At 39.3% G+C, this 15,158-nt stretch overlaps 3 protein-coding genes across 3 annotated transcripts in view; 2 read left to right on the forward strand and 1 right to left on the reverse strand.

Annotated features, from left to right (window-relative positions):
- Positions 1-5,129, reverse strand: part of LOC100184810 (F-actin-uncapping protein LRRC16A-like) — a 15,320-nt gene extending 10,191 nt beyond the window's left edge. Inside the window, exons 1-9 of the mRNA XM_026836786.1 lie at positions 4,956-5,129; positions 4,073-4,202; positions 3,597-3,759; positions 3,201-3,320; positions 2,887-2,984; positions 2,647-2,697; positions 2,453-2,512; positions 1,033-1,157; positions 271-436 (exon numbers count right to left, since the gene is read on the reverse strand). Of these exons, the coding sequence (XP_026692587.1) occupies positions 271-436; positions 1,033-1,157; positions 2,453-2,512; positions 2,647-2,697; positions 2,887-2,984; positions 3,201-3,320; positions 3,597-3,759; positions 4,073-4,202; positions 4,956-5,029 (987 nt within the window). The 5' untranslated portion in view covers positions 5,030-5,129. The remainder of the gene's footprint in view (positions 1-270; positions 437-1,032; positions 1,158-2,452; positions 2,513-2,646; positions 2,698-2,886; positions 2,985-3,200; positions 3,321-3,596; positions 3,760-4,072; positions 4,203-4,955) is intronic.
- A 929-nt stretch (positions 5,130-6,058) lies between these two features.
- LOC113474679 lies at positions 6,059-8,942 on the forward strand. Its single transcript, XM_026836682.1, has 7 exons — positions 6,059-6,394; positions 6,665-6,777; positions 6,977-7,194; positions 7,413-7,595; positions 7,899-7,992; positions 8,193-8,291; positions 8,793-8,942. The coding sequence occupies exons 1-7, from the start codon at positions 6,097-6,099 to the stop codon at positions 8,868-8,870; spliced, it is 1,083 nt and encodes a 360-aa protein (XP_026692483.1). The 5' UTR covers positions 6,059-6,096; the 3' UTR covers positions 8,871-8,942.
- Positions 8,943-9,281: 339 nt separating this feature from the next.
- On the forward strand, positions 9,282-14,647 carry LOC100179307. Its single transcript, XM_002123469.3, has 8 exons — positions 9,282-9,724; positions 10,268-10,486; positions 11,471-11,603; positions 12,002-12,264; positions 12,620-12,785; positions 13,229-13,553; positions 13,962-14,117; positions 14,455-14,647. Exons 1-8 carry the CDS (start codon positions 9,637-9,639, stop codon positions 14,551-14,553), a joined length of 1,449 nt encoding a protein of 482 aa, XP_002123505.1. The 5' UTR covers positions 9,282-9,636; the 3' UTR covers positions 14,554-14,647.
- Positions 14,648-15,158: the final 511 nt, after the last annotated feature.

Raw genomic sequence — 15,158 nt, forward strand, 5'->3', positions numbered from 1 at the left:
TTCCTCATTATACATTATCACTAATTAATTATGATGTAATAAAGTGATTGTTTAAAGTGGTGCAATGACATATTGGTAAGGAGCGCTCACTTCTCGAGCAAAGTTAGGGCTTTGAGGTAGCCCCTGCTACTATTTTGTATGTGCTTTTGGGCAAGTCACTTAACGGCAATTGTTCCAAACCCAGTGGTCACTAATGGGGTAAATGGGGGTACAGTCAACTTTTCATTCATAACAAAACAATGGCGATTATTTGAAACAATATCCACGCACCCATTCAACCTCTTCCCTCACTGGCGCCCCCAAGTAGTCACAAATACAACGATACATCTCGGAGAAGTTTCCACACGGCCCGGGTTCCGATTGGTCACCCTGGTTGAGCATGGATTGGATGATCTTCTGCCGGCCCAGTGGTTCCAACGATGCTTTGATGATCCGACTGTTATGTAACAATGTGTTGAATGAAGCTGTTTGGCACATAGATAGGAACACATGGGTGATGTGCATTGTGTGGTCATGGATGTTAAACATATTCATCACGAGAAACTTTCATACCGGAATATTATTATGAAATATACATGTAGGAAGGTGTAGATTGTGCAATGTCTTACACACATAGATTAACACAAAATGTACACGCAGCAACACACACATCTACACAAACATATCTCCACAACCACACATTGCAATACATGCATGAAAAGTTGATGGTGTTGTAACAATAGTTGCATCCTGTGTCCTGGTTATGAATCATAACCCACACACGCACACGACACACACACACGAAGCACACACGCTCTGTTTATCAAATGCTCTCATTGAAGTTACATTGGAGAAATTAAATACCATACATAGTTGTTCTTTTATGTAATTTACTAAAACGTCTCACATTTGTGAGGCACGAAATGTATGTAACAGAACACCGGTGTTATAACGAATGTCGTTGCCTCACCATGTGAGGATAAATAGGTTACATTCAGATAATAATAACTCAACCTTATCTTGCCACACATTCAATCGATATAGTTTACTCACGAAAGCGCGACATTGGGGAAGATTGTTCGAAGCGACAACGCCACCCTCCCAATGATGTGATCGGCATCATCCGTCCCGATCATCTGCATGAAGTATATCTTTCCTGTGTCCGTGGTGACGATTAACTGGAAAGTAGGAGGGAAACGTTATGTGGTTATATTGTGTATGTATGAATATATATGTCTCTACATGAAGGCATAGAAAGGTTGTATTTGCTTGACATATTTTGTTTGTGGTTATGCATAAACAAAGAGATGGAACTTTTTTATACGAAGACACATAAATTAATAAATCTTTTTAGTTCCTTCCTGAAATTAAGAGTTGACCACACAAGCTTACATTCGCGCAGCATTGAACCTCAAAACCATAGAAGATCAATTATTCAACCACAGAGCCGGTTATATCCATGCACAACAGTACATGATGTGACACCTCCCACCCACTCTACTACCCTCCATGTATAAACACACCGTGCTCAATAACTAATGCAGGTAGTTTCATTTCAATATTAATCTAGTAATTACATCACAATATGCATTGTGATGTAACAATGGAGTCATTCTACCAACACGTGGGTGTATAAAGCTGTTGTTAGACATGTATTGAAAATATTTGCATTGTAGTTACTTTGTTAAACAGCCGATAGTTTTCCATAAATATCTTTATTTTTTATCTATAGCATGTTTTAATAACTGTTGTTTTGCTGATAATTTCGTCTCTTTGTTGTTTTAATTAATCTTCACAATCATATTTGTAGATGTATAAAGTTTATGTTGTTTTTGTAAACTTATATACAATTTGTCTTGCTTTAAATAAAGTAAACAAAATAATGTCATTCTTGCTGTTAAATTTGAAGTTTCGTGCTAGGGAATTCCCCTAACATAAGAACAACTCTGGTAAGCTAAGCTTTAATAAATATTTCTTGAAATGACTTCCCGTTACGTCACAGTTGAATCGTCTATTGCGTGTTACGTTTTAGAATTTCAATACTAACGTTCTTAATTCTTTGTTCAGTAACTATTTATACATTATTACGTCATTAATGAATACTTCCGTTTTATTTGTTTAATTCAGGGAATTCCCCATATGTCGGGAAAATTTGACTCGACTGACCAACTCTAAGGTGTTTTATATCTTATAGTATACATTTATTCATTCATTATGCGTTTCTGTTATAATCGTTGTAATATTCGTAGCCTTTCATTAGAGCCATGCTCTCTTGTATGTGTACTTTCCACTACAATAGCAAAGATTAAATCAAAACAAAAACAAAGATAAATTATCAGCGGAACAGGAAAGTCGTTAAAACATGCCACAGGTAAAAACCACAGATATAATATATATTATATCTGTGGCAAAACCTATTGAAAACAAATAGCTAAAAACAAGAGAACAAGGCTTGCCAAACAATTAAACTCACCCGTTCAGGTGTCGGGCTATCCAGTGCTTTGATCTCCAAGAAGTGAATGTCAGCTTCCATCTAAACGAGGGTATTGCACTTAGAATGGTGCGGAGTTATAACGTAAATAATTTTTTAACTTTTACGCCTGGTGCAAAATGGTTGGAAACCACTGGGTTGAAGCTGGATATACATTAGATGTAAATAACTCTCACCTTGAACGGAGCTTTGGTTGAAAGGATTTGGAATCTATAGGGTGTAAGGACCTGCGTGAGGTTGGATGTTAATTTGAATAAATAAACGTAAGTTTATCCTCGCATGGCGGGGCACAACAGTCGTTATAACACGGGTGTTCTGCTTCATACACCTCGTGCCCGCTTACAAGTTACCACGTATGTTTGTGGGTGATTGTTTTCTGTATGGTTGATAGTTTAAACACCCCTTATGTAACTTACCAGAACTTTAGGATCCACAGCGACGTTACCACGTTCAAGTTTAACCATCTTCTTCAACGTCACAATGTTCTTTCTTCCAATTGTGTCTCGGATTCCATCTGGAAGGGGGTGAAAAGTAAGGTTTGGAACACAGGGGTGATCGTTTAGTAAATTGTTTTCTTAACCCGCCCGAGGCTCTACTTTAGTTCTCGTACACAACAACTTTGTAATTTTGTGATCACGACAAAGTTTTCAAGGATATTTAAATGTATTTTATTATTTGCCCAATATATATACATAAACGTATATAAGGTATAGAATCACTGGCGATGTACCTTGCTGTTGGAAAGGCCCAGCGTCCATGATGTAACCTCCGATCATGCTCACGGTATCATCGAAGGGGGTTCCCCGTACGTCCTCTATTCGTAATCCTCGTGGGTAGTTGAAATGAGACTCTGAGATAAGTTGTAACTTATGTAACGAATGTTCGTCCTCGCATGGCGAGGCAACAACAGTCATTATAACATGGGTGTTCTGTTTCATACACCTCGTGCCCGGTTACATTTTACGAATTATGTAACTTTGTGGGTGATTATTTTTATGAATGGCTGACAACTTGGAACACCCATTGGTGACCACTGGGTTGGAGCATTCTGCAAAGACACACGCACACAATGGTAGCACTGTGACGCATATATGGGATTATGTACGTCACAATGAACCGTAGTTACCTGCCGAGCTCATAATGCTAATTGTGTCATCATTTTTGCTTGATAGTTTCTTTGATTTCTTTGGTGATTTGAAACTGAACCTTTTAGAACCACGTGGTGATCCAGGAGAGTCAGTCTTGCCGGTGGGGATCGCTTCAAGCATGCCCTGGTTCCGCATCCCTCTCTGGGAGAATAAATGTAACTAACTTAGTGGCACGCTAACCACTTTGCATGCCGCCGGTGGCGAAGTGTAGTGTTTGCATTGGAATTCAAAGTACTAGTACTACCATATAACTGTATCCTCACGGCCATAAAAGAGTTTTGCAAATTGTTTAAATAACAATGGGAAATATGGGATAATATATGATACCTATAACCATCTTACCCCACATTACTATACACACTTTATATTAAACAATATGAACAACCAGCATTGGTCGCGGTCCAATATTACACCCACAGCCAACCATAGAGTCCAACATGACGTCACCACCCACCTTTAACGTTGCGCTCAAACTAACAGCATCTTGATCGATGTGGGACATCTTGTAACCTCGTTTAACTGTCCCGCTTAAATTGAGGGATTCCCCCGATAGCGGGCGGTCCTCCCCACTTACTGGGCGAGATCTGTAGGTGGATTTAATGTAAATATAGTTTGGGGGAAGATGGGACACCTTTTCATTCTATTTTCCCGCCCAATTTGGTAGTAAACAAATAAAATGCAAAGAATTATAAAAGCGTATCCTCACGACTCCCCTAGACTGCTGTTAATTGTTTAAAACACGATCAAGACATTTAGATAATATGTGCTAAAGTTGTCCCATCTTCCCCCACCCTACTGTATATATCCTCGCATGGCGGGGTAACTGCAGTCATTATAACACGCGATTGTTCTTCATACACCTCGTGCCGCTTATACATAGCACTCAATGCATGAAGTTCCCTTAACTAGTACGCGAGCAATCATTAGGTTCAATAATCAAACAAATTAAAGTCACAAATTGTGCGCTGTAGTTTTTCACAAACATACGATGATCACTTTTTAAGATAAAATAGAGACGCGAGTAAAAAAAGTTTGAGACCAAGTTATGTGACAACAGGTCCAGTCATCGATGTATGTTCGTTATTATCCATCGCCCCGTTGCTTTTTTAAGAGGTAAACAAAGTTTATGCAATGTTGCGACATCTTATTAAGTATATGCTATGATTGCATTACATGTAACGTATAGCAAAACATAGACGTTGTTTTAACATTAATCACGGAAATGTAAACATTCGATGCGACATCGTTAACTGCTTGCCGCTTATATAAAGCTAAGATATTATAAGCAACGTTGAAGTTCTAAACCCCACAGACGGTGAATAACCATGTAAGCTTACCTTGGCTTGTTAGCTTCCGCTTCCTTGTCGTACACCCCCCCGCCATCGTCTGTAATAATCTCAACCCCTTCCATAGCAATATCTACACAACAACATTAAGGCCTCAAATAAGCTGAGTTATAAACTCGCGAAAGCGTATACAGTGAAGTCACAATTGTAGGTTGCTACAGAGCGCTGTGTGACGTGTGAAACGGAAGCGATGGTGACTCTATAGAAACAGAAGCATCCTATTGCGTTGTGACATCACGAACGCAATTCTTTCGTTGACTGGAAGGAATAAGTTGCACCGTGACGTAAAAATACACGCGGGTTGGACGTTGTGACGTCATAATACAATACTGCATGGTTCGTGATTCCAGATTCGATCCTTAAATTATAAGTTTCAATCTTCAGTTCGAATACTTAGGTGGCGGGTATGTTGCTATTATTGATTCTGTACGGTAAGGACTGTGAGCAGTTATACGGTGAGCATTGGTTTTAAATGTATTTGTTGCAGTTTTATCGACAGTACCGGGTTCAAGAACCACCCTGGTGTGTACAGCGTTGAGCAGCAACTCTGTAAGAGTGACTTGGAAAACGAAAAGTGGTTTTCCAAACCTGCCTACTTTTTGGTCTTATTTCTACATAGTAAGTTGGTTTACTGCCGGTGATTTTGAAAGTAACAACCCTTACGCCCTTAAGACTTACAGGGATTATGTGAACTTTTACTACGACGATGATTTAACCAGGTATGTGTTGAACTATGGGTGTGAAACACAACATTATAAACAAGAATGAGATCCCTTGGCATTAGAAATTTAAGGTCCCGGTTTTACTGTTACGTTAAAATTTATGTTGTGTTTAAATCAATTAAATATTTGAATTAGCATCTTCTACGCCATCTTGCGGTTAAGCAAAAGTCTTATAACGTGTTACGCAATTAAATTGGCGCCCAGTGTATTGTAATTAGTAATAGTAAGTTTGAGACTCGACGCCGCAACCACTGGGTCAATTTGTGCTTAGCCAAGCCATTAAACGGCATTTGCTGCAATCCTGCACTCACTAATCAGTTGCATAAATTGTCAAGGTTACATATATGGTAGTTATAATAGGTATGAGGTGAATGAAATATAATGGGTTGTATAAATTGTCAAAGCTACATATGTGGCAATTCGTAAACAGGCACAGGTGTAAGGAACTGAACACCCGTGTTTTAACCATCCAACCTAGATACTCGTACGATACTTCATACATCGAGACGTTGGAGGACGTTGCGGCTTCTCTTGGTTTAAAGATTTATTACCAAATTGTTCAGGGAAGTTTCCTCGAGTTTTCTATCGGGGTAACTCCAAACACAACGGTGAATATCGCAGTAAGAGGATTCAGTACAAAAGAGAGCGCATCGGATTCAGGTTATCCTGGTATTATATGGGAGTGCAATGTGAAGATACCGAATGCAGGTTAGTTTTTAAATATGAGCACGATGGCAATAAATAAGATATAGTAGGCTGGGCGAGATGGTTTATTTTACTACGTTATTAGTAGTGTATTTGAATATATATGTTAGCGAATGCACAGGAAACGTTGTACAGAACCGTGGGGCAAGATGGATACCGTTAACATATAATATCCCATATTTCCTAAACATGTTTTAAACAATTAACAGTATCCCATCTTACCCCAAAGTGCTATGAGTAATTATATATTAATATATTTAATATTTATTACAGTTCCCCCCACCGCACCCGCCCCAGTTATAGTTTCGGGGAATCTACCGTGGATGTCATTCGTCATACTACCCATTGTTGTCGTCATAATACTAACATCCGCCACACTTTACATTGTGAGTTGATAATAGTATTTTATGACGTCATTATTGATGTTTATTGGTCAAGCATTGTTTTTTATGGCACAGTGGTTTGAGCGCTGGCCTCTAGACCAGTGGATTTGAGTTCGAGGCTCGATGCTGCCACTATTGCGGGCAAATGTGTATTTAAAAAAAGTTAACGACAATTGTTTTAACCTACAACGATGTCTTTCAGAGATATCGAAAGAAGAGAAAAAATAGAATCCTTACGTCACGAAGTCTCTATGACAACGCTGCAGATTGGACGAATCATCGACCTTTAAATACGCCCAAGTACAGCCATTATGTCGTCACAGCTAGTGATTGTTGGACGCCTTTGCCCACCGATTGTGACACATACAGCGAGGACAATGGATCGCCACTCAACTGTGACAGTCACGTGTTTCGTTATAGGTAAGTCACTCACGCTATTTAGGAGTCGTGAGAATACGGTTATATAATTCTGTGGGTAATCTTTGTTTACCATCATAAGGGATAATAGAAAGGAGAAAGACAATTATTACAGTTTCTAAACGGCCCTCCTGGCATTTATATATCAACCGAAGTTTCGACGTCTTATACAGGTCATCTTGTCAGGGCTAACTAACAAGTTGCTTATTACGTCATAACAGGCATTCATTAACAACTGTGACGGAAGAATCGTCATTATTGGGCGATGGATTGTCCACGACAGCCGACACCCATTATTGGTCGAGGGAAAAAAGCGCTGCTAAGCAACCGAAACCCCACGTGACTCGCTTATCCACTCCCAGGACGCCACGTAGCAAAGCTTCTCGTCGCAATATTTGGTCAAGGTGACGTCATCATGACGTATTGTGTGACGTCGGTGTTTGAATATTTGCTGCTTTACCACAGTAGTAGCCTGTCTCTATAGACCAGAGAGTATGGGTTCGAGGCTCGATGTCGCTCCAAGCTAGTGATCACTAATTGGTTATCCGAATTGTCAGCCACACAGAGAAACAAACACCCACAAAGTTACATACATTGTAACTTGTAAGCGGGCAGCACGAGATGTATAAAATGAAACATCCGTGTTATAACGATTGTGGTTTCCCGCCACCCCAGAATGAATAAGTCAGATCTATCTATCTACACAGATCAAGCAAAGTATCCGATGCGTCCTCTATCTCACTCTGGTGGGCGGATGATGACGATTATGACGTCATAGAGCTACAAAGGAATCGAACTCACGTAACAATAGCATAGCAATATAATCACTTTTACGGCCTTTTTCAATTAGTTTGTTTTAATTTAATATTTACAAATTGCAACCGAGTGTGAATTACTTTTGTGAACCAAGTTATAAATATAGAATATGCAATGCTATAACCCAGTTACTCAATGCATATTACGTAATAAAACATGTTTTAAATATTAGCATATTTATACAGCATGCACAAAGACGGCATCGACGTGTTTCCCCGCACACCAATGTTGAAACACAAGCAAGTGGATTGCAACGTATAGGAACGCCCGCTGTGGTCCCGAGGGTGAGTGTCTGATGAGTCATAGATACCGATAATGACATCATAGACTAGCCTACTATGACGTAACAACCCAACCCACGAGTGGGAAATTTTAAAACACCCGGAAGTAGCATTATACGTCACACCCTGTTTGTTTGTATACGATGTGTTAATGTCACATTTACAGGCGTGTGTGTCCTTAGGCGAGACGCTTACCGACAATTGCTACAACCCAGTGGTCTCCAATGGGTTGGCCAAATTTACATACATGATGTATCTCCATATATTTCCATATTCCATATATTTTAAATAAATGTAAACATGTCCTTTCGACGAAAAAATATTTACCTAAAACAAATTACGATGTAATACAAAGTTACATACGCGGTAACTTGTAAGCGGGCACGAGGTGTATGAAACAGAACACCTGTGTTATAACGACTGTCATTGTCCCGCCATGTGAGGATACATCTATTCATTCATATATACCAAGGTTAGTTTAGTAACAACACATTACATTCCCAGCAACACAGGGGATTTCATTCCACAACCAAACCCCAACTTCGAGCTACCACCTCCTCTATGAATGTTTTGACCAAATGACGTCATATATCAACGTCACATCAACGAAAGAAAACAATCGAATACAATATATTCTGTACAATTACCAACAAACAACATGTTAGTTGTGCAAACAATTGAAACAATAGGTCTTTGTTCTTCCTATGGTTGTGACGTAATAATCAAACCGCGCAAGTTTAAGCGTCAAAAGAATTGATTGTAATTTTAAGTAATGACGTAATGGGAGAACCCCTGTCATGTAATATGAAATGCAAAAACTTGAAACTTATCTCAAGGTTTATAAAGAGCGATGGGCGTTTGAAGGTAGACTGGATAAGTGTTTGAATATCACATCGAGATCGGGTTTAAATATCCAGTAATTTAACACTTTGCCTTTGGGCTATGATGTCGGGTTATAGGCGTGAACTAAATATTGGTATAAATAAAACAACTTTCGCGTTAGGAGGTAAACATAAGGTGTACACACACCGTAACACGTACGCTGCTACTTGCCGGGTTAGTTGGTTAAGGTATTGTGGGAAGAAACATTTTGCCTGTAGCCCCCAGGAGATCCTAGCTTGTAGTTTAGGCTCCAGTATATAAACATGCGATTTAGCGACAGAGTTACTTGACCAGATCGACCAGAACGAGGCACAAGATTTCCAGGAATATTCAGACAAACTTTCCGGCATGATATATCCAAGGTTATAATTAGAAACTTCTAATTACAGAATTGGTTGCAACGTTTTAAATAAAACACTTGACTGTGACTGAACAATCATTATTATTGACAGCATAGCACGCCATTATGACGCGACAGAGGTGTTATTTATTTCTTTATTTATATTTGAATCTTGGCGGTTATTTCATGTCAATTGAAGCAATATCCACAGCGGGTAAGTTTTGGAAATATTTTTAATGAATTGATTGCGATCTTAACGTTATGGTGACCTGGGGTCAATGGAGATAGAACAGTTGCGGGAATTTGTTGCCAAATCAAGGCGTGTGTTTATCATAATCTTATTATACGATCACCTGCACTGATAAGTAGACACGGAAGCTGACTGCTACACTATAGTTGCCTCAATGTAGGATTAATGTCAACATTTAATTGACCAATTTAAATTTTATTGCGCATTAATTCTAGCGTGGTTGATTTCGTAGGAATTAATGTAATGTCTGTCGAAAGTGGAGTGAAAACTAACACTAGGCTCAAATTGCTACGCTTTCTTCTGAAAGAATGTAAGGTATTTATCCTCGCGCGGCGGGCAACGACAATCATTATAACAGGATACATACACTGCATTTTAATATGTAGTATAGTATTATACATCTATAGTTAGATTTTCTACAAAGAGGCCAACTTTAACAGTAAAGAGTAAAAGTAACTTTCCATACAAAGATACAAACCTTTTCTACAAAGTATCTTTCCTTTACAGCTTTGTTATATCTTATACAACGACACCAAACCTTAACTTACCAACACCGAGCCAACCAACGATCCACACCAAGGCCACAATGGTCGACATGGGAACAATGGACGTTATGCTCAAGTTCTACAACCGCAGGGGTGCGGGTTCGAAGCCGGGGATGCACTCTTGCCAGCTGTGACAGATTACCCGGGATGAACTTTGAAACACAGACTTGCAACATGAGTAGTAAGTATTGAACGAATGTATCTTAATCAACCTCGAAGCAACGACAGTCGCTATAACACGAGTGTTCTGTTTCATACACCTCGTGTTCGCTAACGAGTTACCGTGTATGTAACTTGATAGTTTTTCTGTATGGCTGACAATTTAGACAATCCATGAGTGACTATTGAGTTCGAGCAATAATGTTAACCGGCTTTGATTGACAGCAGCCTTGTCGTTAATACGTGTTGATCTCATTACGTCATTCCGTGTTAATCATATTCCATAGGTAGCTTGCGCAATGCGGCCGTTATCTGGGCAGGGCATACTGTGTACTAAACACAACATAAATTTTCACCCAGCGCTTTATAGATTTTGCGGAAAAGAGAAATAAACCAAGGGTGTGTTCACTTAATGAATCAACCAATATACAGGACACACCTTGGTGATATTCCAAGAATAATTAGTTTCATCAACCATGCACATTCCCTAATGATATTTGAGGTGTTTAAATACCATAGCACAGTGTCCTGTTTATTTCTTCGATTTACCACCAAATGCTACACTTAATTGATATAGCGAAAATATGGGAGTCGCTATAACACGCGCAGGATAAAATAAATGAAAGAGCAGGATTGATTAAAGATACGTTGATGCTGTAACCTAATTACAAGCTTTATTAATGTATTTAAATTTATATCCATTTAAATATAAGTTGTTTTTTATCTCCATATATTTCCATAACCCATATATTTTAAATAAATGTAAATATATCATTTCGACGAAAAAATATTTACCTGAAACAAATTATGATGTAATACAAAGTTACATACATTGTAACTTGCATACGTGGTAACTCGTAAGCGGGCACGAGGTGTATGACACGGGAAACCCGTGTTATAACGACTGCCGTTGGCCCAACGTAAAAGAGTGTTTTATTCAATTACTTATTTAATCGTTAAGTAAACCAACAGAGAGCAAAGTTTTGAAACAATATCACAATTACAGACCGGCCACGCGCGCAGCGTAAGACGGAGTACATGGACATGTGCACTAACGACGGCATGATGAACACCACCCTGTCGTGCAGATTGTACATGGAAAATCCCGAGATGGCGCAAACTATTTACCAAAGCTCAGGGTGAGGTATTTAATGAATAGGTCCACCCCAATTGTTGAGATAAGATCAAACACCTCCCATAAACACAGACACAGTATACCCTGGAGCGGATTTAAACAAAATGTAAAAGTATTTCTCATTTCCAATGCATGAAAATATCTTCATACAAGTTAAATAAAACAATGAAACTTGGCCAAAGTTAATACTGAGCAAAAACAAAATTACTGCATCAAAGAAATACTGAGCAAAAACAAAATTACTGCATCATCGTGAAACAGCATATCACTAATACAACACAGACAAAATGCTTCTCTTGTATGCTGGTCCTAAACTAAACATAACTGATACCTAAAGTAATTATAGTATACTGTATACGAAGGAACGAACATTGCGTTTCTTTTACCAACTCCTATATTCAGATGCGTGTTTGAGATGGCGGACGCGTCAAGGAATCCAAGCGAGCGATCCAACATCGTGTTTGGTCGCAACCCGGTCACTAGCAGCGGGGAAATAAGTTTAAGCCAGCCCCACCAGGATGGAATGACCACATCCAACCTAGAGACTGGGAGATTCAATCAGGGAACCGGGCAGATAGTTGGAACACAAAGAAGCGCCCCTGATATCAACCAAAGTACACAATCCACAATTCTGTCGTCCTTTGCTATAGCGAGATACTGTTCAGGTATAACATGTAGTCATCGGCTAACGCAATTCTATGATATAGCACATGTTTTAGCTATAGAGAAATAAACGGATGTTGCGTAATATGATACAACGTGTTCTATTATGAACTTCATTGAAAAAATCTTTCCCCACGTTTTGAGTTTCTCCTATAGCTATCTATACGGCGTTATGTGGTTTTGTAGTAAAATATCTTGAAATCGTGACAACGCGAGTCTTAAAATAGCTCAGCCATCGCGTCCAAATAGATCACGCCCGTCTCTTAATCATAGGGCACGCTCAAAATAGTGTGTTGATGCAACTGGTGATATTTTCGGCGACAAAATGAAGGTCAGGTGTGACTTAAATATGTTTAGATATCTGCAGTGGATCTCTGGTCCCGGCCACAGGAGTGGCAGCCCTCGGCTTCAGTTCTGCAAGAACAGTGGCGGACGTGTTGTTCATACTTTCAACGAATCCACTTTTAAAGGGAAATGCTGTCTTGTTGCAAATGAGATACAACGCATGTACGCAAGAATGCGCGTAAGTAAATACTATGAAGTAACTTGCTTTGCAATGGCGGGGCAACGATAGATGTTATGACACGGGTGTTCTCTTTCATACACCTCGTCCGCTTACCACGTATGCAACTTTGTAGATGTTTATTCTGTGGTTTACAAAGATTATGAATAATAGCGTTCAGTTCTCATTCGTTCCAGACATAAATGAATAAACTTGACTTTGGTAGCACGTGACAAACAGCGGTCTTTCAAACACTTCCATTATAAGGTTCTTTTGTTTAGACCAAAGTTGGCCCACCACCCCAACATCCAGGGTGCTACCATCAAGGTTCTAGTACAAATGAGGCAGTTGTTAAACAATGAGTAATAGATTTTCCATTGTGTATGGGTGAGGTCCTACGGTCCACAATTGGCCCAGTTTTAAACATCACAACAATGTCGTATCGTCACCACGTTTAATTGCAGGACACTTGGCACTCGGTACGGGACTACCGGGTTAATACTTGCGCAGCAACGACAGCCCAACGTTGCGGGTTTGCGTGTTACGTTTAACATTGGTGAGGGCACGGGGCTTGGCAGGAAAAAACGAGATGCAGAGTGGGAGCAAAGAGCAAGAAGCAAGAGGAATGAGAGAAGCGAGACTAAGGAGCAAAAATCCCGAGTTAAAAGACAATCCTCATCAAGGTATTGGACCCCATGTTATGAACAGAGACGAACAACCAGCGATCCCCGTGTGTTGAGGTTGGATGGTACGCTTGGGGAATTATTCTTCTTCGAGAACAACCAACAGGTTCGTTTACATTTTGCTTAATTTAACATTGAAGTTTAACCTTTGCAGTTTGTTTGTAAGTTTATGGAATAGAACCTTTAGATTTAATGACCAAACTAAAAAAAAACTAAATGAACTTTACAACTTTTTATCTCCCGATCTCTGGTGTTTTGATTTAGTGATATGAGACCTCTGTAAGAAACAGCGAGCGACATATGCGCATATATTTTAAGAAACACTAGGGTGGTCTTTAAGACAAGCCTATTTCATTTTAATTTACCATTAATTGGTGCGTTATCACAAACTTACCTGCTATGTGTACTAAAGCCTTGCATCGCGTTTCATAACGTATTACACTGTATACCGATCATACACGCATATTAGATTCCTATGGCGAATGCATAAACACCATGTTTACTACATTCATAGAAATTCATTCATACCTTGTGCCTTGGGAGGTCCCTTGGTAGGCGGGGTCTTTATTCTGCTGCTGAGTTGGTGACTCATGATATTACACAACAACCAGCCATTTGTAGGCAAGGCTATTTGCAAAGATTTGGTCTCATGATATTTCCTGACGTGAACGTAAGTAGTGTTAATATATGAATGTAACCTATTTATCCTCGCATGGCGGACAACGACAGTCGTTATAACACGGGTGTTCTGCTTCATACACCTCATGCACACTTACAAGTTACCACGTATGTAACTTTGTGATTGTTATTTGGATGGCACTACAGGGTTGGAACAATTACCGGTAAATAAATAGTAACACCACCGACACCAGGACCTACCACAGTAACTACAACAACATGTCTTGTGATAGTGCCATGCTCTATTAGATTAGACTATGGCTGCATTAAGAAAAAAATCAAATTTGGCGCAAATATTAAAATAAACTAACAGCATTGTTACGTCACAGGGGACATTCTCATTTCGTAGCGGCGAATCGTTTACCGTTCGATTGGAACCTTTCTTACTCGAATCCCACTGCGCGCTATCTGTGCCGCGGGTAGGGTGAATCCTTGGTTTTAATTGATTCATAGTGTGTATGTTGTAACAATTGTGTTTAGAGATGAACAATCGTATTCGCGCAATTAAAATATAAATGGATACTTCTGTCAGTTTGTTACGTCATAAGTAGACACAACTATATATGATGACAAAACAGTAAAATAAATAACTTTTATTCACCTCGTGGCAGCTTACAAGTTACTACATATGTAATTTTGCGTGTGGCTATTTTTCTGAATTGCCGACAATTTGGACAATCCATTAGTGTCCACTGGGTTGGAGCAATCTAGTATCTTGTGCAAGGGCACATCACACGCTCACAATGGTAGCCGCATCGAGCCTTGAACGCGTATCTTCTGCTGACTAATGATAATTATTCGAGACAAAGCAACCAGACAGCAGGTGTCGCTATACAATAGCTATGTTCGCGAACAAAGAACCGGAAGTTATAGAACAATCGCACGCAACGCGACAATTAACAATCGATAGAAGTTATACTCTCTCGATAACTAGAATAACAACATTTGTGACGAAAGAATGAACAATAAGTTTTAAAAGCATGAACAAAGGAAAATACAAATAATAAATCCAACATACAAACAATGTATATTT

Source organism: Ciona intestinalis, chromosome 11 (genome assembly GCF_000224145.3).
Source record: "Ciona intestinalis chromosome 11, KH, whole genome shotgun sequence".
Taxonomy (NCBI): domain Eukaryota; kingdom Metazoa; phylum Chordata; class Ascidiacea; order Phlebobranchia; family Cionidae; genus Ciona; species Ciona intestinalis.